This window comes from Jaculus jaculus, chromosome 2 (genome assembly GCF_020740685.1).
Source record: "Jaculus jaculus isolate mJacJac1 chromosome 2, mJacJac1.mat.Y.cur, whole genome shotgun sequence".
Classification (NCBI taxonomy): domain Eukaryota; kingdom Metazoa; phylum Chordata; class Mammalia; order Rodentia; family Dipodidae; genus Jaculus; species Jaculus jaculus.
In genome coordinates this window covers 5,098,773-5,119,984 of record NC_059103.1, presented here as the reverse complement: position 1 = coordinate 5,119,984, position 21,212 = coordinate 5,098,773, and the positions used below count along the sequence as shown (strand labels likewise).

Below are 21,212 nucleotides of genomic sequence, written 5' to 3'. Positions count from 1 at the left end.
TTTATTTTTTATTTTATTTTTTTAAGGCAAGGATGGACTTTATTTTATTTTTTAATCTTATTTTTTCTCAATTTTTAAAAACATTTTCCATGATTATAAAAAATATCCCATGGTAATACCCTCCCTCCCCCCCTTTCCCCCTTGAAATTCCATTCTCCATCATATCCCCTCCCCATCTCAATAAGTCTCTCTTTTATTTTATTTTATTTTTTTTTCAAAAAAAATGCAATTTATTAATTCTTAGCTTTCATTAAACTTATAAGTTACATTAAAATTAAGTCTTATGAAAATGCTTCAACATTAAGGTATTGTAGCCATTTTCAGGGACCTTAATGACCTCAACTGTCCTTAAGGCTCGTAACATGGCATCACTATTGCCAGCTCTCTACATTTCTGCAGAAACACATTCAGATAAGCAGACCAATTAGTTAGCTGGCTTTCTCTTTTATTTTAATGTCGTGATCTTTTCCTCCTTTTATGATGGTCTTGTGTACGTAGTGTCAGGCACTGTGAGGTCATGGGTATCCAGGCCATTTGGGCTTTATTTATTTATTTTTTAATTTTTTGTTCATTTTTATTTATTTATTTGAGAGTGACAGACAGAGAGAGAAAGAGGCAGATAGAGAGAGAGAGAGAGAATGGGCACGCCAGGGCTTCCAGCCACTACAAACGAACTCCAGACCCATGCGCCCCCTTGTGCATCTGGCTAACGTGGGTCCTGGGGAATCGAGCCTTGAACTGGTGTCTTTAGGCTTCACAGGCAATAGCTCAACCGCTAAGCCATCTCTCCAGCCCCAACTTTATTTTTTTAAAAGTCTTTTAAGGACTACAAATTACAAAGTAAAAGTAGATCACTACACACAGATATCTAGTCAGTACATTTTGCCTGTGCATAGAACTTTATCATCATTCATTCAACAAATTCACCCCATTCAACAGTGTTTTTCAGTTATAATGCTAAGGTTATTATGCCTTTATTTCAAATTATATTACACATTATTTCCTCAAGGTGAACTTTTAAATACCAAATTCTTAAGAATGGCACCTTCAAATGGGGTAATTTCCCTTCAGTCTCTGGTGACATTATTCTAGGCTATTTTCTTTTCCCAATTAAAAAACCCTCAAGATAAGCATTTCCACCTGAAAATGTGGCTACATTTTTTCCTATTTTCCTACATACAGATAGATATCAACAAGATGAAAATTAAAAGACAGCTGTTAAAATAGATGGATTAATCATCTAAAAGAAATATGACATCCTTTCTTGATGACAATCCATTATTACTCTTAAGAAGATTACTTTGAATTTGAACCAGGAAACAAAAGGTTCAGAATCATTGAATGGTCCTTAGGTTAGTCACTTTGTCCCCCATCCCAACCCCCTCCCCCATATTCTTTAAAAAGGGAGCTATCATAACTCCTGAATTAACCAACTCAGACAGTCTTTGTCAAGGTGAGTTGGATGCTTGGATAGCCTCTCCCTATGCCTCTCTGCCCCTTAGCAAGACAACAGCAGGTAGAAAAGGTGAAAATGTTGGCATTGGGTGGGTAAGGAGCTCATAGCCCTAGCAAGGGAATTAGTGAGGAGAGGAAGGAAAGTGGTCACTGTCACAGAGCCACCTATGGAGGCTGGCTGCAGGTAAGGCAGTGCCAATGGGAAGCGCAAGAGTTGGGTCATGTTCCATAGACAAGAAAGAGGGAAGAAAAGGCTGCTATTGGTGTGCCGACCCTTAGTCATGTCACTGAGAAGTCGGGCAGGAAAACCCCAGTTTGGGGTCAGCATGGTGTGGGCTTCATAGGAACAGCCAGTTTAGACATGGGCCTCAGAAAATGAGTGATTAAGCCGGGCGTGGTGGCGCACGCCTTTAATCCCAGCACTCGGGAGGCAGAGGTCGGAGGATTGCCATGAGTTCAAGGCCACCCTGAGATGACAGTTAATTCCAGGTCAGCCTGGACCAGAGTGAGACCCTACCTCGAAAAAACCCAAAAAAAAAAAAAAAAAAAAAAAGAGTGATTAAATAAAAACTGATAATGAGGGCAGATTTTCAGAAAGTTCCTTGTTGGTATTTTAGGATCTCATGTAGCACAGGGGGACCTAGACTTCACTATGTAGCTTAGACAGACTTTGGATCACCAACCTACTTGTCTTTCCCACCAGGTACAGAAAGCACAGGTTCCTGTTACCTCACCTGTATGTACAGTGCTAGTTCCAAACCAGGTTTCATTCAAGCCAGACTGGTACTTATCCAAGAAAGTTACATGCCTAGTCTTAGTATCCTTGCGTTATGACAGTCCCCCATTTTGCTTCTAGGAGGATACTTCCAAATGTGGACCAGTGACAACAGGTCCAGGGCAGTGACTGACCCTCAGGTCAGGTCAGACAGTTACTTTTCTGCAAACCCTCCTCCCTCCTTCCATGCCCCACCCCTGTACTCCCTGGAAAGGGAGATATCCCTGATTCCTGGATTAACCAACTCAGATAACTCCTGCTCAGGTGAGTTAGACACATTGGACCCCTTCTCTCTGTGCCTCCCAGACCCCTCCCATGGGAACAAATGATACCCAGGATGGACATGTTGGAGTTGAGTTGGTAAAGAATGGTCTAGGGACTGGAGAAATGGTTTAGTGGTTAAGGCACTTGCCTGCAAAGCCAAAGGACCCAGGTTTCATTCCCCAGGACCCACGTAAGCCAGATGCATGAGGGGTACATGCATCTGGTTTTTGTTTGCAGTGGCTACAGGCCCTGACATACCCATTCTCTCTGATTGCAAATAAATAAAACAAAACTCCTTAAGTGTGTGTGTGTGTGTGTGTGTGTGTGTGTGTGTGTGTGTGTGTGTGTTTATATATGTATGTATATATATAAAATGTTTGGTCTACATGGGGCTGGGAGTGTTTCCTGTCAGGGACTAGCTTTGGAGGACTTGCTGCATGCAGGGCAGGGCTGTATCATGTTGCAAAGGACAAGAATGCAGCTTCTACTGGAGTGTGCCCTAAAGCCTATAGCTGAGAAGCTTGGGCAGTGTGAGTCTCCACTTTGAGGCCAACATGGAGTACACCACATAGGTTGTTCCAATTACATTGGGAATTTCATAAAATGAATGAATGAATGAGTGAATAAATTAAACCAACAAAAACCTAGGATGAGGTAGATTCTCAAAGATTGCCTTTATTGACATTTTAGAATCCCCTATAGCACAAGGTGACGCAAACAGATGTTGGACCACTAACCTAGGTGCCTCCCACACCAAGCACAGAAATCACAGTTAGCTTACCCTGTTTGTTATCCTCCAAGTTTCCAAAAACAAGATATTTTTCATGTCAGAGTGGCAGTTATAAACTGTTACATCCCTACCCTTAATTATCCTTGTTTGTCACAGTTCTCATCTTTTGTTTGTCTGTTTTTGTTTTTTTCAAGGTAGGGTCTCACTCTAGCCCAGGCTGACCTGGAATTCACTCTTTTCACGGTGGCCTCGAACTCATAGTGATCCTCCCACCTCTACCTCCTGAGTGCTGGGATTAAAGGCATGCACCACCATACCTGGCAGATCTCATTCCCCCACCCCATGAGAATCCCTTTGTGTGTGGACCAGTGACAAAAGGTCCAGATCTAGTGACTGGCCCTTGGGTCAAACAGACAAGTTTTTCCCCTTCCCCTGCACCACCCCAACTTCTTGAAGACAGGTAACCCTATTCCTGAATTAACCAACTCAGATAGTCTTGCTCAAGATGACTTATAAACACTTGGATTCCCTCTCTGTATGCCTCCCAGCCTCTTACCAAGATAATGGCAGAAAGTGCCTTTGTTGGCATTTCAGGATCTCATGTAGATAGAAAATATGAAGATGTGGAGCCAGGCGTGGTGGCGCATGCCTATAATCCCAGCACTTGGAAGGCAGAGGTAGAACTGTGAGTTCGAGGCCACCCTGAGACTCCATAGTGAATTCCAGGTCAGCCTGAACTAGAGTGAGACCTAACCTCAAAAGACAAAAAAAAAAAAAGAAAAAAAAAGGTTTTATTATATCATGCTGCAGAAGACAAGAGCAAGGGAAGAAAACAGCCTGTATTGGCATGTGCTCTTACTTGTTTCACTGAGAGTCTTGGGCATGAGATAACCTAGTTTGAGGTCAGCATGGCATGGGCAACATCGGAATTTTCAGTTTTGTTAGAGGTCACAGAAAATAAGAAAGGAAGGCAGGAAGGAAGGAAAATTAGCACAAAGGCAGATGCTCAGAATGTGCCTTTCTTGGCATTTGAGGATCTCATGTATCACCAGGTTGTCTAGAACTCACTATGAAGCTTCACGGATGTTGAATTGCTAACCTCGTTGCCTCCACCACCAAGCACAGGGGTCACGGGCTTGTGTTACCCACCCTGTGTATCCACTGCTACGTTTCCCAACCAAGGTTTAGTTCATGCCAGACTGATGTTTTACCAACTCAGTTACATCCCTCTTCTTAGTACCCTTTCTTAATGATGAGCCCCATTTCTGTAGCTTGGAGGATGGCTTTGAATCTGGACCAGTGATTGACTTTCAAGGTCAAAATAGTCACTTCTGTCCCTCTCTTTACTTCCTGAAAAAGGAGAATCCCTTGACTCCTGGATTAATCTGCTCATATAGTCTTACTCAAAGTGAGTTAGCCACTTGGAAACCTCCCTGTGACTCCCAGTCCCTTCCAATGACAGCTGCTGAATTCTAAGGATGAAGATGTTGGGTGTAGCTTGGTGAAGGATTTATATCCTTAGGAGGGGACTAAAATGAGGTTGGGAAAGAGGGTGGTGATACTGTCACAGACCACCTATGGAGGGCTGCTGCAGGTCAGGCAGGGCCAATGGCCAGAACCAGATTTGGATTCAGTGGCAGAAGATAAGAATGAAGCAAAAACAAACAAACAATAACCACCACCACTTATGATGGTGGGTACCTCTAATGCTAGCACTGAGAGCTTTGGGTAGGAGAATCCCCAGTTTGAGGTGTGCACAGGACATACAAAAAGTTATAGTTTAGCTTTGTTTCTTTTTTTTTTTTTTTCTTGAGGTAGGGTCTCACTCTGGCTCAGGCTGACCTGGAATTAACAACGTAGTCTCAGGGTGGCCTCGAACTCACGGCAATCCTCCTAACTCTGACTCTGGAGTCCTAGGATTAAAGGCGTGTGCCACCACACCTGGCTAGCTTTGTTTCTTTTTTTTTTTCTTTTTTTTTTTTTTTTGGTTTTTCGAGGTAGGGTCTCACCCTGGTCCAGGCTGACCTGGAATTAACTATGTAGTCTCAGGGTGGCCTCGAACTCACGGTGATCCTCCTACCTCTGCCTCCCGAGTGCTGGGATTAAAGACGTGTGCCACCACGCCCGGCGCTTTGTTTCTTAAATAAATACATGACACCAGAATAAGGGCAAAGTCTTTCAAAAGTGCATTTATTGGTCTTACAGGATCTCATGTAGCCCAGGGAGGCGTAGAGGATAGGACATAGTCCAAACTGACATTGAACCAGTAGTTCCCTGTTCCACCAAGTACAGGGATTCCAGGCTCCTGTTACCTTACCCTCAGTATCCAACAGTAGGCTTCCAAACCAAGATTTTGTGCATGTCATTCTGGCACCTTACAACTCACTGACACCCTAGTCTTAATCTCCTTTCTCAGTCAAAACCCCCAGCTTTCTTCCTAGGAGGATTCCTCTGAGTTTGGACCAGTGACTGATCCTCAGGTCAAACAGTCACTTTCATCCCTCCCTTTCCCTGTCCATACTCCTTGAAAAGGGAAATATCCCTGACTCCTGAATTATTCAACTCCGAGTCTTGCTCAAGGTGAGGTAGGCATTTGGATATCTTCTGCCTCCCAGACCCTTCCTGTGACAAGTGCTGATTTAAAGGATGGTGTTGGAGTTGGCTTGATACAGAATTTGCAGTCCCAGGAGAGGACTTAGTAGCTCCCTGAAGGAAGGTGGTTACAGTCACAGACACACCTACGGAGAGTTAGTTGAAGGCAGTCAGGACCAATGGGAAACAAGTGGGTTTTTATCACATCAAAGAAGACAGGAATGAGGGAAGAAGGCAGCTCTACTGGTGTATGCTCTTAGTCCCATCACTGAGAGGGCTGGGCATTACAATCCAGTTTGCTTCAGCATGCTTTTGGCTACATAGGAAGTTCCAGGTGAGCCTGGATTCTCAGAAAATTAATCAATTAATATGACTAAATAAAGAATCAGAATGAAAATTGGATTCTTATCAGTACTACAATATCTCTATCACGCCTTCCAAGGCTCAGGGTCTATTGCAGAAGAGGTGGCAGAAAGAATGTAAGAGCCAAAGGAAGGGTAGGACTCCTTACAATGTGCTCCCCCCAAGACACAAAATGTCCTGGATAGCCATGACCTCACAGTGCCTGACACTGCCTACACAAGAACATCATAATAGGAGGAAAAGATCATAACATCAAGATAACAGAGAGACTGATTGAGATTGGGAGGGGATATGATGGAGAATGGAGTTTCAAAGGGGAAAATGGGGGGAGGGTGTTACCATGGAATATTTTTTATAATCATGGAAGTTGTTAATAAAAATAAATAAATATATAAAAAGAAAATTAGAGTCTCAGAAAGTGCCTTTATTGGCACTTCAGGATCTTATGTAGAGCAGGGTGGGTTAGAACTCGCTATGTAATTCAAGTGAACTTTGTACCACTAGCCTAGCTGCCTCCCCCACTGAGTACAGGGATCACTGGCTCAGGTCACCTCATACAGTGACTGTGACACTGCTGGGTTTCTATACCAAGGTTTCATTCATGCCATACTGGCATAGTACCTATAAAATTACATCCCTATAGTCAATATCCTGTCTTAATGACAATTCCTACCTTTCTTCCTAGGAGAACTCTTTGAGTTTGGACCAGTGAAAAAAGGTCCAGGACCAGTGACTGACCCTTGGGCCAAACAATCACTTCGTTCTTCTCTACTACCCGCCATACTCCTTGGAAAGGGAGATCTCCCTGACTCCTGAGTTAACCAACTCTGAAGTCTTGCTCAAGGCGAGTTAGACACTTGGACGTCTTCTCCCTATGCCTCCCAGACCCCCTGGGCTGGTAAGGAAGATGGTTACTGTCACTAGAGCCACCTATGGAGGCCTTGCTGCAGGGCCAGTGGGAAACACATGGCTTTCATCAGGCTAAGAGAAGACAGGAATGGGGGAAGAAAGTAGCTTCTACTGGTCTGTGCCCTTAATCCCACCACTGAGCAGCTCCGATGGAAGAATCCAGTTTGCTTTCAGCATGGTATCAGCTACATGGGAAGCTCCAGCTTAGACAGGGGTCTCAGAAGGTAAATCATCATCAGTTGGTCAAGGAAATGAAAACCTGGATTACAGGCAGATTCTCATAAAGTGTCTTTGTTGTCATTTTAGAATCTCCTGCAGTTCAAGGTGACCTGCATCTTGGCTTATCTTCTTCATGTGCCTCACAGGCACTTTCCAAGTCAACTAAGGATGGAGATGTTGGATGTGGGCTCATAAAGAACTTATATCCCTAGGAGGGGACCAAGATGAGTTTGGGAAGGAGGGAAGTGATACTGTTGCAGACCATTTATGGAGGGTTGCTGCAGGCCAGCAGGGCCACTGGCCAGAACCAGATTTGGATGAAGTGGCAAAAGGGGCACTTGTGATGTTTGGTGCCTCTAATCCCTGCACTGAGAGCACTGGACATGATAATTCCCCCATTTGAGGTCTGCCTGCGGTCCATAGGAGTTTCAGGTTTGGCCTGGGATCTCTCATTAATTAATGAGACAAAAAACTACTATGAGAACAGATTTTCTCAAAGTGCCTTTATTGGCATTTTAGTGTCTCATGTAGTCAAGGGTGGCCTGCAACTCTCTAAGTAGCGAAAACTGACAGTTGAACCAATTACTTATTTCCACCACCATGAACGGTGATCACAGGCTTGTATTATCCCACCTTTTACAAGTAGTGTTGAGTTTCCAAACTAAGGTTTCACGCATGCCGGGGTGACAAATTACCAACTCATGATTATCCCTAGTCTTAAGATCCTTTTTTAATGATAACCCCTATTTTTGCTTCTAGGAGGATACTTTAAATTTGGACCACTTACAACAGGTCCAAGATCAGTGACTGGCCCTGTAGTCAATCACTTTCATTCTCCCTCATTTTTCTTGAAGAGAGAGATTTCCCTGACTCCTGAATTAACCAACTCATAGTCTTCCTCAAGGTGAGTTAAATGCTTGGCTTATCTTCTCCCTGTGCTTCCCCACCCCCTTCCAAGATAACTGCAGAGTACTGAGGATGGAGATGCTGGATGTAGACTGGTAATGAACTTAAAACCTTAGATGCCTTGTACCCAGAACCTGGGCTCCATAGTTCCAGACCACAGTCTGAGACCTTGTCTCAAACAAACATGGGACTGTGGAGATGACTGTCAATAAAGGATGAAGACTGGAGTGAGTTCTTATCTCCAGCACCCATTGTAAATGCCAGGCAGGTGTGGTAGTCCCTCCTGCAACCCTGGTGTTTGGGAAGCAGAAATAGGATCCCTGGGGCAAGCTGAGATCTAGGTTCAGATAAGAGCCCCTTTCAATAACCAGAGAGCAATCTAAGAAGATACCTGATGGCAACCTCAGTCTACATGCATCCATACCCACACGTGGACACACACACCCACACACTGACTTAAAAACCCACCAAGTAAGTAGGCAGACATTAGCAGACACAGAGGCCATCACAGGAGGAAACCCATCTCTTTCCCTGTTATGAAAGGGAGGGTGGAGCTATGGTCCCCTCCCTTAAGAGTTAATCCAAAAGAGCCTGTCATTCAATCACCTGGTCACCTAACCTAGACTTGGTAAAGATAAAGAAGTGGAAGGAACATCCTTCCCCTTAAGGAGGCAATGTACTATACTCCCTAAAACCCCCCCTCCCCCAACCCTGTGAAGCAGTTGCTCCATTCTCTCACTCCTCTGGATGCCAGCTGATACCCCAAGTATGTTTGCCCTGGCACTGTAGAACCTTTTCACCTTTTTCTCAATGAATCTCTTTTGCTTTACTCGCACGCATGCGCGCATACACACATACACAAACTCACCCCAGGGCTGGAAAGATGGCTTACTGGTTAAGACATTTGCCTGCAAAGCCAAGAACCCAGGTTCAATTCCCCAGGACCCACATAAACCAGACTGCCAAGGTGGCTCATGTGTCTGGAGTTCGTTACAGTAGATAGAGGCCTTGGTGTTCCCATTCTCACTCTGCCTCTTTCTTGCTCTCCAAAATCAAAACCACAAAACTTATCCCAAAACAAAATCCATGGCCATCCAATTTCACAATCTTTTTTTTTTGGTTTTTCGAGGTAGGGTCTCACTCTGGTCCAGGCTGATCTGGAATTAACTCTGCCTCCCAAGTGGGATTAGACGTGTGTGCCCCTTGTGCATCTGGCTAACATGGGTCCTGGGGAATCAAACCTGGGTCCTTTGGCTTTGCAGGCAAATGCCTTAATCGCTAAGCCATCCCTCCAGCCCCAATTTCACAATCTTATCACTATTTATTCCACATCTTTGAACACGAGAGAGACTAAATAAAGTAACATGTTCCATTCTTCCCATAGATGGTCAGTTTCTAGCCAGGTGTGGTTGTACATGCCTTTAATACCAGCCCTTAGGAGGCAGAGGAAGGAGGATTGCTGAGTTCGAGGCCACCCTGAGACTACATAGTGAATTCCAGGTCAGCATGGGCTAGAGAAAAACCCTACCTCAAAAAAACAAAAAACAAAAAAAAGTTTCTGCCAAGTAGGAGCCTGACAGAAGAGCCCAGCCTGTCAGAGACCCACCCATTACCTGAAATCCCATCGTGATATATTCCTTCTCAGGGCCATTCGTGGTACCTACTCTTAAGCCAGGGTTTGAAGTAGGGTTTGAGCCAGTATCATTAGGTGCTTATGACATATTTAGAGTGTTCTAAGGAAGGTTATTTTATTTCATTTTGTAGTTGTGGCCAAAATACTTGAAACAACTTAATGGCATTATTTTGGCTCAGAGTTTCAGCTCCTGGCCACCCGTCTCTGATTCTGGGTTTGTGGTAAGGCAGAACATTTTGGCAGACAGAGCTTGCAGCACAGACCTACATCTCATAGCTGACAGGAAACACAGAGCAGCATTAGGAAGGGGTCAGGGCAAGATACAGCCTCCAAGAGGAGTGCCTAGTGACCCACTTCCTCTACCTAGGCCCTGCCTCCCATAGTTCTACCAGCACCAAATAAGTGACTGAAAGTTTGAGCCAATCTGTGAATTGAACTATTAGGTCACATACACACAGCATTTCCTATTACACACACACACACACACACACACACACACACACACACACACACACACCAAGTGCTTCTTTTCCTACCCAAGTTACTAAGGCGCTCCAATGGAAGGGACAACAGAATATAAAATTTAAATTGGAGTGACATGAGACTCTTGAAAAGCCCCCACCCACTCTTTGGCCTATTTCTCCATCCTCACTCAAATCTATATTAAAACCTTTTCTGCTGGGTGTGGTGGCGCACGCCTTTAATTCCAGCACTCGGGAGGTAGGAGGATCACTGTGAGGCCACCCGAGACTACAGAGTGAATTCCAGGTCAGCCTGAGCTACATTGAGATCCTACCTCAAAAAGCAAAAAAAATACCCTTTTTCCTTGGTCTGAAGCATGGTTAAGGCACTTGCCTGCATAGCCAAAGGACCTTGGTTTGATTGACCCACATATAGCCAGATGCACAAGGTAGCACATGCATCTGGAGTTTGTTTGCAGTGGCTGAAGGCCCTGGTGCACCCATTCTCTCTCTCTCTCATAAAGTACTAAAAAAAAGAAACACAAAACTTTTCCTTAAGCTAGCCATGGTGGCACACCTGCAAGCTCAGTGCTCGGAGGCTGAGGAAGGAGGATAGCGAGTTCAAGGCCAGCCTACAAAGTCCCTGCCTCTAAATACAAACAGCCGCCCCCCCACCCCCTACGCCTTTGTTTTTGTTTTTTTCGAGGTAGGGTCTTGCTCTAGCTCAGGCTGACCTGGAATTCACTATGGAGTCTCAGGGTGGCCTCAAACTCATGGCGATCCTCCTACCTCTGCCTCCCGAGTGGGATTAGGGCGTGAGCCACCACACCCACCATGCCCGGTTCAGCCCTTTCTTAATTAAGTCACAACGGTGCTTCAAAAAGAAGAAGCCAAAGTGGCTGTGGCTTCTCAAAGAAGCATTTTGAAGTCCACAATGCTCAGGTGAAGAGCAAGGATTGAGCATTGGGATTTCATCACCTGAAAGGCATTTGGAAAAGCCAAGGGAAGTAAGTACTAAGCTCATTGGAAGCCTGTTCTGTTCTTATAAACCGTACCCCTAGTGTCTTACATATGTAAATCTTAGCCGAACCTCATTAAAAAAAAATTGCTTTTTGAGACAAGGTCCCACTCTGTAGCCCAAGTTTGCATTGAACTCAGGATAATTTTCCTGCCTCAGCCTCCTGAGTGCTGGGATTGTGGGTTGAGCACATTACACCCCGTTTTACAAATCTCTTAAGGGCTGTGGAAGTGAAATGCCATAACCATTCTTTGTAAGGAAGAAAGTTCTGATGTTAATCTTGACAGTCTACATTGAACTCTCAGAATTGGAATTCCCCGTTTTTGTGTCCTCAAAGTCCTTCCGCTTTCCGCTACAAATACACAACAGAATTTATAGTCACCCTCAGGAGACAGCTAAGACTGGGGCTCTCCCAGATCAGATGGCTTGACAGAAGCAGAACTGGGTAGGCTTTTTGCCCTCAAATGTAGTAGTTGTAGTCCTGGGTATGGTGCTGGGTTTGTAGAGTTGGTTGTAGCTGAAACATATAAAAGAGCAAAGGAGCAGGGCGTGGTGGAGCACGCCTTTAATCGCAGCACTCGGGAGGCAGAGGTAGGAGGATCACTATGAGTTCAAGGCCACCCTGAGACTCCATACTGAATTCTGGGTCAACCTGGACTTGAATGAGAAAAATAAAAAACGCAAAGGATGTGAGGCTTTTTTTTTTTTTTTTTGAGGCAGGGTGACAGGGTTTCTCCATGTACTGTGTGTCCTCCAACTCATGACTCTCCAGCCTTAGCCTCAACAGTGCTGGGAAATGTGGGCCTTTCAATGGCCAAGGAAAGAACCTTAGGCTTTTCTGACCCGAGGAAGGGTCCGAGGCAGGGAAACTACGCGCTCTGACCCGTGACTCTTAAGGATGTCCCCGGCCTCAAGAGTGCAGTGACAGAAGCGATGCCCGTCGCACTAGGCCCCGTGACCACGGAACGACGTGGCGCGGGGGCCGGACCCGGGAGGACGCAGAGGCGAGGAGGACCGGGTCGCAGGGCCGGCAGTAGCCACGCTGGAGGGGAGGCGCAGGCAGCTTGCTCCGCGGGAGGAAGCCAGCCTGCAGCTCCGGGGCGCAGGAGCAGCGCGGCCCGCGGGGCTTCGGAGGCGCGTCCCTGGCGTCGCGGCTTCCCGTCCTGGCCCAGCGCCTTCCCGTGGGCGGCGGCGCATCGCCGCGGGGAGGCCTCGAGGGCCGGGACTCCCCTTCCGTCCCCGCCACCCCGAGCCTCGCACCCGCGTCCCGACCCGACCCGACCCGACCCGACGACGGCTCCGCTTCCGGGCGCCGGGCGGAAGCAGCCCCGCCCCGCCCCTCCCGCGCCGCGAGCCGCCCCGCCAATCAGCGCGCTCCTCGGCAGGCCGGTCGGCCGGCGCACCGCTGACGCGCAGGCCCGCGCGCTCCGGACCGCCCTTTGGCGCCGGCCCCTCCCGCGTCCTCCGGGCCCGTTAGCTGCGCGCCGCGCCGCGCCGCGCCTCATGTGCGACGGCCCCTGGGCGGCGGCGGCGGCCGCGGTGCCGCGTGCGGGCCCGGCCCTGGCGCGCCCCCTGGCGGCCCGGCGGGAGAGCTGCGGGCGCGGCGCTGACCCGGAGGCGGCGGCGGCGGTGCCCGGATGGAGGCACGTCATTGTCCCCCGCCGGGCGGCTGGGCTGTGTGCGGCGGCGGCGGCGGCGGCGGCCGAGGGGGATGGAGCGAGCGCGGAGCCGGGTCAGGTAAGCTCCCGCCTCCTTCCCGCCCGCTGCAGGCCAGCGTGAGGCCCGCCGAGCGCCCGGCTCTCTTCGGCCGCGGCCGGCCGGGCTCCCACTCAGCCGGCACGGCCCCGCCGGAGGCTGGCGCGGCCCCGCGCCCGCCGCCCCCTCCGCAGCCACGGGCCGCCCGGGACCCCGGCGTGTCCCGGGGGCAGCGGCGCCGCCAGCCGGCCGGGTCAGGCCGCGGAGCAGGGGGCGGCGGCGGCGGCGGCGGCGGCGGGCGGGCGCCGGGGAGCGCGGAGCTGCTGCGCGGGAGGCCGGACCCCCCTGGTTGCCATGGACACCGCGCTCCCACCCCAGCAGCCCCCGCCCGCCCCCTCGGCCCGCCCGGGTAGCGGGGATCGCCCCGGGGAGGCCCGGCCGGCTCGGAGCTGTCGGGGTGGGCGTGTGCACGCCGCGGCCGTGCAGGGAGGGAGGGAGCCGGCCGGCGTCCCCGGCCCGCCCGTCGCCCCCCGCGTGGCCGGCGTCCCCAGCGCCCCTCGGAGCTCCCGGGCTCGCCCCCGCCCCCGTTCCCGGCCCTCCCCGAGACAAACTTTCCCACCCGGGCGCGGGGACGTCCACCTGGCGCCGCCGCCGCCTCGTCCGAGTGGCTCCCGCCGGCCGCCGGGGCAGAGCGGGCACCGGAGAGGAGGAGCCGGCGGCGCGGCCCGCGAGCTGGGTGCCTCCCCCTCGCTCCGTATCTTCGGGGCCGGGAGAAGCCTGGAGAGGGGAGGTGGGAGGGATCCGTTTCCGCTGTCTGAAGTGACGATTTTGACGGGACAGAAGTTTTACAATGTAGGACTTTAACCTCCCCATAATGAATGCAGTGGAGATTACTTCTTTTGAATAGCTTCTTTATATTCGCGGAGGCCGTAGGGCTTGCTAGTTATGGGAAAACACGGTTATTTAAAGTAAATACACGCAAGTAACAAAAAGTGTTGAAAAACTATTTAGTTAACGCCCCTTCTCCCAGAGTAACAACAACACGATCACACATGAGTTTTTTTTTCTTCTGAAGTATAACGTTTTCCCAAGGTGTACTTTTTAAACACAATTCTGTTGTCATGATGTCATTCATTCAAACTGCATAGGGTCTATGAATAATCATTTCACTTTTTTGTTTTTACTTAGGGTCAGTTTCACTTTCTTTTCTATAACCATTGAATCAAGCCTACATTAAATACTTGCTCTGCGGAGGTTTAAGGCTAATCATTTTGTGTACATGAGAATAAATATCTTAATTGTAAAAGCTCTTAGATTAGGAATGCTGTAAGAACTTGAATTATATCGTTTATGAAGTAGAGTGTACGTTTCTTTTTTTTAATGTGTTGACATCATTTCTTCAGGGTAGAGTGCCACAATGTGGAAATACTGATGTCTTAACTTTTTATTGACAATTGTTTGACCTGGACTGGTTCATCCCTCCTTAGGCAACCTGGTACCCGGTACCCCCTCGGCCCCCTCGGAGGTCCCTATATTGATGCTGAATTTAGTGCAGACACTAGGTCAGCATAGTGCACTACTGCCTAGAGCTCTTGCACTTAAGTGATCCACCTGCCTCAGCCTCCCGAGTAACTAGGAGTACTGGAACCCGCAGCTTGCTGACAGTTTTCATACACGTACATAATGTATCTTGATCATAATTCCCTCCCATCACTTTGTTTTGCCCCCTTCCCCAACCCCTTCTTCCAGCTTGTCCCTCTTCTAAATAGTGATTTTTTTTCTAAAATGGAAAAAAAAAATGATGCATTCTACTATTTGGTCTCTATGAAGGACATGTGATGTAAAGCTTTTGAGTAAAGATTGTATGTTTAAGGCTGGAGACACTTTTGTGAGGTTGATTGGTCTCTGTCCTGCATATGTATCCAGCTTTGATTCATGTGTTGGTGGTTTATGCTTTTGTAAACACCTCTTGAAACTTTGTCTGTCATAAGGTGGTGGTAAGAGAAATGCTAAACTTATCGCTGAATAGAGTCCTGATACTTTTATCACTAACATTAGAAACTTCTCGAGTAAGGAAATGAGCATGAGCCATATGAATCCTGAGTCCTACACACTATCGTGAGGCTTTAAGAAAGGCTGCCTCCAGCAGTTTAGTTTGATGCTTGATAGGGAAGATTTCATTGGCTTGAATATATGAATGAAGAGTAGATGGTTTGGCTTGTTTTGTAACTTACAATGCTAGTACAATTATTGATGACTTCAATTGTGTTTTCTATTTAATTGTCATCCCTCCCTTTTGTTAGAGTAGGTATAATGGTTTTATTTGAACATTTGTTAGTTGCTTTGGGGATGAGAAGGGCAGCAGCTTCTCGCAGGAGAAATCAAAGTTTTTGCTGCTGTTTAATGTTACTTTAAGGGTGAATTGAACTTTTCTTATTACTTAGTTTTGTCTTTCTTCTTTTATTTCCTCCCTTCACTTTCTTTCGGCTGTCTGTACACTCTTTCATAGTTCCATTTGCCTGTGAGAAGAGGAATGTGTAGACTTTTTTGGACAGTTAGGTTCAAGTTTCTAGTGAATGAAGCATATGTATCTTCAATAGAGTAAACCTTCAAATCATTTTTTTCTTAGTTCATGAAGATCTACTTAGCATCTTCCTTTTTTGGATGATAATCTTGCCTTAACTAAAAGTTTTAAAAAAATTTTTAAATTAATTAGCTTATTTGCCGGAGAAGGAGACAGAGATAGAGAGAGGGGGTGGGAGGAGGGGGAATGGGTGTGCCAGGGCCTCCAGCCACTGCAGTTGAACTCCAGATGTGTGTGCCTCCTTGTGCATCTGGCTAATGTGGGTCCTGGGGAATCGAACCTGGATCCTTTGACTTTGCAGACAAACGCCTTACGTGCTAAGCCATCCCTCCAGTCCAAATGAAACTTAAAAAAAAATTTTTTTTTATTTGAAAGCAACAGACAGAGAGAGAGAAAGAGGCAGACAGAGAGAGAGAGGGAGGGAGGGAGGGAGAGAATGGGCGCGCCAGGGCCTCCGGCCACTGCAAATGAACTCCAGATGTGTGCGCCTTGTGCATCTGGCTAATGTGGGTCCTGGAGAATCAAACCTGGGTTCTTAGGCTTTGTAGGCAAGTGCCTTAACTGCTAAGCCATTTCACCAATCCGAAAATTGAAGCATTTTAAAGACAACCCTGTGAATCACAAGCACATGGGAATGTTTGTTTATTGAGGTGGCAAGTGTGTACATGGGGATGTTGGTTCGTTGAGGTGGCAAGTGTATACATGGGGATGTTGCTTCGTTGAGGTGGCAAGTGTGTACATGGGGATGTTGCTTCGTTGAGGTGGCAGGTGTGTACATGGGGATGTTGCTTCGTTGAGGTGGCAGGTGTGTACATGGGGATGTTGGTTCGTTGAGGTGGCAAGTGTGTACGTGGGGATGTTGGTTCGTTGAGGTGGCATGTGTGTACATGGGGATGTTGGTTCATTGAGGTGGCAAGCATGTATTTGGGACATTTGGTCATGGGGATGGCAGGCGTGTACATGGGACATTTGTTCACTGAGGTGGCAGGTGTGTACATGGGACATTTGTTCATGGAAGTGGTAGGCTTGTTCATGGGGACGTTTATTCATGGAGGTGGCAGGTGTGTACATGGGACGTTTGTTCATGAAGGTGGCAGGTGTGTACATGGGTACTTTTGTTCATGGAGGTGGCAGGTATGTTCATGGGACATTTGTTCATGGAGGTGGCAGGTATGTTCATGGGACATTTGTTCATGGAGGTGGCCAGTGTGATCATGGGACATTTGTTCATGGATGTGGCAGGCGTGTTCATGGGATATTTGTTTGTGGAGGTGGCCGGCATGTACATGGGACATTTGTTCACTGAAGTGGCAACTGTATACACGGGGACTTTATTACCCTTTTTACTTTACAGTACTGAATATTAAAAAAATTTTTTTTAATTTTATTTATTTATTCGAGAGCAAGAGACAGAGAAAGAGATAGAGAGAGAGGCAGATAGAGAATGGGCGCGCCAGGGCCTCCAGCCACTGCAGACGAACTCCAGATACATGCGCCCCCTTGTGCATGTGGCTAACATGGGTCCTGAGGAAACAAGACTAGAACTTGGGTCCTTAGGTTTCACAGACAAGGGCTTAACCTAAGCTAAGCCATCTCTCCAGTCCTACAGTACTAAATATTTTTAAAACAAAGTTTTAAAGGTACTTCATGTTCTTTAGAGGATTAAATGAGATGCTGTATGAGTCACTCAAGCTGGTTTTAAAAGCAAATGCTAGTTACTTCCTGCTTGTGGAATTTATTCATTCATTTGTTGGACACGTGTGAAGTAGTAGTAGTAGCTGCTGTGGTAGAAACCAGAACAAGAATGCTGGGGCACTCTTCTTCTTCTTCTTGTTGTCTTTTTGAGGTAGGGTCTTGCTCTGGCCCAGGCTGACCTGGAATTCACTATGTAATCTCAGGCTGGCCTCAAACTCAGCAGTCCTCCTATCTCTCTCTTGAGAGTTCTGGGATTAAAGGTGTATGAAATCATACCTGTCTGATTTTGTTTTGTTTCTGGCTGGTTGCTTTTAGGATGGGTTTCTAATCCAATCTTGGGGTGAAAGGATTTGTTAAGGAAAGTGTCCCACAGGAAATTAATTATAAACTGAGGAGCAAAAGTGTTAACTATCTAGACGTGGAGAGATGTAAAGGAGTAAGAATTGCTTTCTGAAAAGCCCATAGGGACCAGAGACTAAGAAGTGGGCAGTGTGGTGACAGTGTAACGGGAATGTTCTTGAGCAGGAGAATTGTGGGAGGGTAGTTGGTACTCCTGAAAGGTTTTCTTCAGGGATGTGGTATGTGTAGATAGGGCTCCCTGTCTTGGGGAACATTCCTAAAAGTGCTCTGTTGACTAGGTGCTGTAGCTAGAAGGAAGTCCAGCTGGGTTTGTTGGATCTGCCCCAGTCTTAGTTGCTCTCTTGTTATGATAATTGTTTCGTTTTGTAGATATTGTGGATTCTGTCTCATCCTTCAAAGGACTATTATGAAAATTAAGCATGTTAATGTATGTTTAGCAGTTAATGCAGTGCCTAGGACATATAACTCAATTAGTAGATTTAAAAATAAGATTCAGGGGACTGGAGAGAGGGTTTAGTGGTTAAGGCTGCAAAGCCAAAGGACCTCCGTTCAGTTCCCCAGTACCCATGTAAGCCAGATGCACAAGGTGGCGCATGCATCTGGCATTCGTTTGCAGTGGCTGGAAGCCCTGGTGCACCCATTCTCTCTCTCCCTCTGCCTCTTTCTCTCTCTCAAATAAATAAATAAAAACAAAATATGATTTTTTAAAAAAGGAAAAATAAGGGCTGGATAAGATGGCTTAGTGGTTAAGGCGTTTGCCTGCAAAGCCAAAGGACCCTGGTTCATTTCTCCAGGACCCACATAAGCTAGATGCACAAGGTGGCATATGCATCTGGAGTTTGTTTGTAGTGGCCAGAAGCTTTGGTGTGCCCATTCTTTCTGTCTCTACCACTTTCTCAATTAAAGAAGTAAAAATTTAAAAAAAGTAAAAAGAAAAATAAGATTCAGAGAGAAAATTATAATTAAGTACACATTTGTGTTTAATTTTTTTTTTTTTTTTTTTTGAAGGTAGGGTCTCACTGTAGCCCAAGCTGACCTGCAGTTAACTATGTAGTCTCAGGGTGGCCTCGAACTCACAGTGATCCTCCTGCTTCTGCCTCCCAAGTGCTGGGATTCAAGGCATGTGCCACCATGCCCGGCTTTGTGTTCAAAATTTAATGTTAGTAAAGTTATAGGTTTAATTTTAAAAGTAACTGAACCTCTTCAGAAAAATACGCTTGTTCAATGGTGAGACTGTATGATTATAAACGTGCTATAGTTCATTCTGTGGCATTTTGGATTTTAGGCTCAAAATGGAACCTAAATACTATCTTAATGTAGTTGAGACTTTCCCCTGAGAAATTACTTGTGAGTTGAAAATGGAGTGAAGTATGTTAAAAGTGTGTATGTTCCTAGCTTTATGTGGTAGAGTTGAAAAATGAGTGTTTAGTATGTAATAGGATTGAGTTCATGCTAGTTATAAGTGGAAAGGTGCTTTGGGCACATGGATAGAAGGAGAGGTTATTGCCGGGTCGTGGTGGTGCACGCCTTTAATCCCGCACTTGGGAGGAAGAGGTAGGTGCATCATCATGAATTGGAGGCCACCCTGAGACTACATAGTAAATTCCAGGTCAGCCTGGACTAGAGCGAGATCCTACCTCAAAAAAACAAAATAAGTAAATAATAAAAAAGAATAAGAGGTTTTTTTTTCAGACATGGTCTTCTGTAGCCTAGGCTGACCTTGAGCTTTCTACATAGCAGAGGACAAATTCTAACTTCTGATCCTCCTGCCTCCACCTCACAAGTGCTAAGATTACAGGTTGGCACCACTACACCCTGTTTATGCACTGACTGGGATCAAACTCAAGACTTTATGCAAACTAGGCAAATACTACCAACTGAGCTACATCCACACCCCTGAAAATAATTTTTTTTTAATATTTTTTTATTTATTTAGTTGAGAGCGACAGACACAGAGAGAAAGACAGATAGAGGGAGAGAGAGAGAATGGGCATGCCAGGGCTTCCAGCCTCTGCAAACGAACTCCAGACGCGTGCGCCCCCTTGTGCATCTGGCTAACGTGGGACCTGGGGAACCGAGCCTCGAACCGGGGTCCTTAGGCTTCACAGGCAAGCGCTTAACCGCTAAGCCATCTCTCCAGCCCCTGAAAATAATTTTTAATGATTAGAAAAATTGTACATGATCTAACATTAGGCTAAGGAGATTGCTTTTCTAAAAGACCCCGTAGACATGCAATGTTTGTCTTTTCTAACAAATCCATGGACATAAATGTATACTTGTCTTTCCTCAGAGACCCTGTGGATTTACTAGTGTATTTGTCTTGCTTAGAGACCCTGTAAACATAGGTGTGTTTTGTCTTGCAGAACTGAACAATGACTATAGTTGACAAACCTGAACCTGATAAAGCTGAACCTTCAGACCTGTCCATCTGTCAGAACCAGCCTGACAGTTCAGAGGGCGTCTCATCTGGAGACATGGACGCAGGACCTGCCAGCTGGAACACCGTGTCTTCATTAAGTGATGTTCCCAATCACACGCTTTCATTAGGACCAGTACCTGGTGCTGTAGTTTATTCCAGTTCATCTGTACCTGATAAATCAAAAACATCACCACAAAAGGATCAAGGTAAAAAGAATTATTGGGGCTGGGGAGATAGCTCAGCAATTAAGAGTGCCACACAAAAGCCGGGCATAGTGGCACATATGTTTAATCCCAGCACGTGGGAGGCAGAGGTAGGAGAACTTCCATGAGTTTGAGGCCAGCCTGAGACTACATAGTGAATTCCAGGTCAGCCTGGGCTGGAGCCTGCCTTGAGAAACCAAAAGATAAAAAACCAAAAAGCCACGTAAACATGAGGGTCTCCCTCTCAGGCTGGATATCACCAAGTCCAACTCCCCAGAATCCACATCAGAAGCTGTAACTCCTGTCCACAGTGGGCAGAGACGGGCAACTGCTGGGGCTTATTTCTGAGGCTTGATTATGGTCAGCAGCTCCAAGTTGAAGAGGGACCCTCGTCTTAAGGAAATATGCATAGGTGCGATAAGAGAAGGACACCTGATTTCTTGTATCATATGCACAGGGCAAGCCACATACATGCTTTATACACATACACGTGTGCATGTGGGTGAAAAAAAAGAAAGATTACCAAGAATGCCCATGGCAGTGCCATCATAGAGGTGGTAGCTTCAGAAAGGAGCTTGTTTTGCAAGAGATAAGCCTTCTCTGAATGACCAGCAGTATGTGATGGGTTTCATTTTCCTCCACTGAGCATTTATTCTTTCTTTCTTGGAAGGCAGCTATGCTAACCACTATACCACCAACACCTTTATTCTTTCTTTCTTTACATGTATTTTTTTTTAATTTTTAAATTTTTATTAACATTTTCCATGATTATAAAAAAAAAAAAATCCCCTGGTAATTCCCTCCCTCCCCACCCCCACACTTTCCCCTTTGAAATTCCATTCTCCATCATATTACCTTCCCATTACAATTATTGTACTTACATATATACAATATCAACCTATTAAGTATCCTCCTCCCTTTCTCTTCCCTT

General features: G+C 46.5%; 1 protein-coding gene and 1 non-coding gene across 3 annotated transcripts in view; one reads left to right on the top strand and one right to left on the bottom strand.

Moving 5' to 3' along the window:
- Positions 1-306: 306 nt before the first annotated feature.
- Positions 307-439, bottom strand: LOC123459143. The gene has a single exon (XR_006636051.1). It is a non-coding gene; the product is annotated as a small nucleolar RNA SNORA33 (small nucleolar RNA).
- Positions 440-12,958: 12,519 nt separating this feature from the next.
- Positions 12,959-21,212, top strand: part of Usp42 (ubiquitin specific peptidase 42) — a 39,593-nt gene continuing 31,339 nt past the window's right edge. For both annotated transcript variants that reach the window (XM_045143132.1, XM_045143131.1), the window contains exons 1-2: positions 12,959-13,062; positions 20,023-20,284. In XM_045143132.1, coding sequence (XP_044999067.1) covers positions 20,032-20,284 — 253 coding nt within the window. In that variant the 5' untranslated portion in view covers positions 12,959-13,062; positions 20,023-20,031. The remainder of the gene's footprint in view (positions 13,063-20,022; positions 20,285-21,212) is intronic.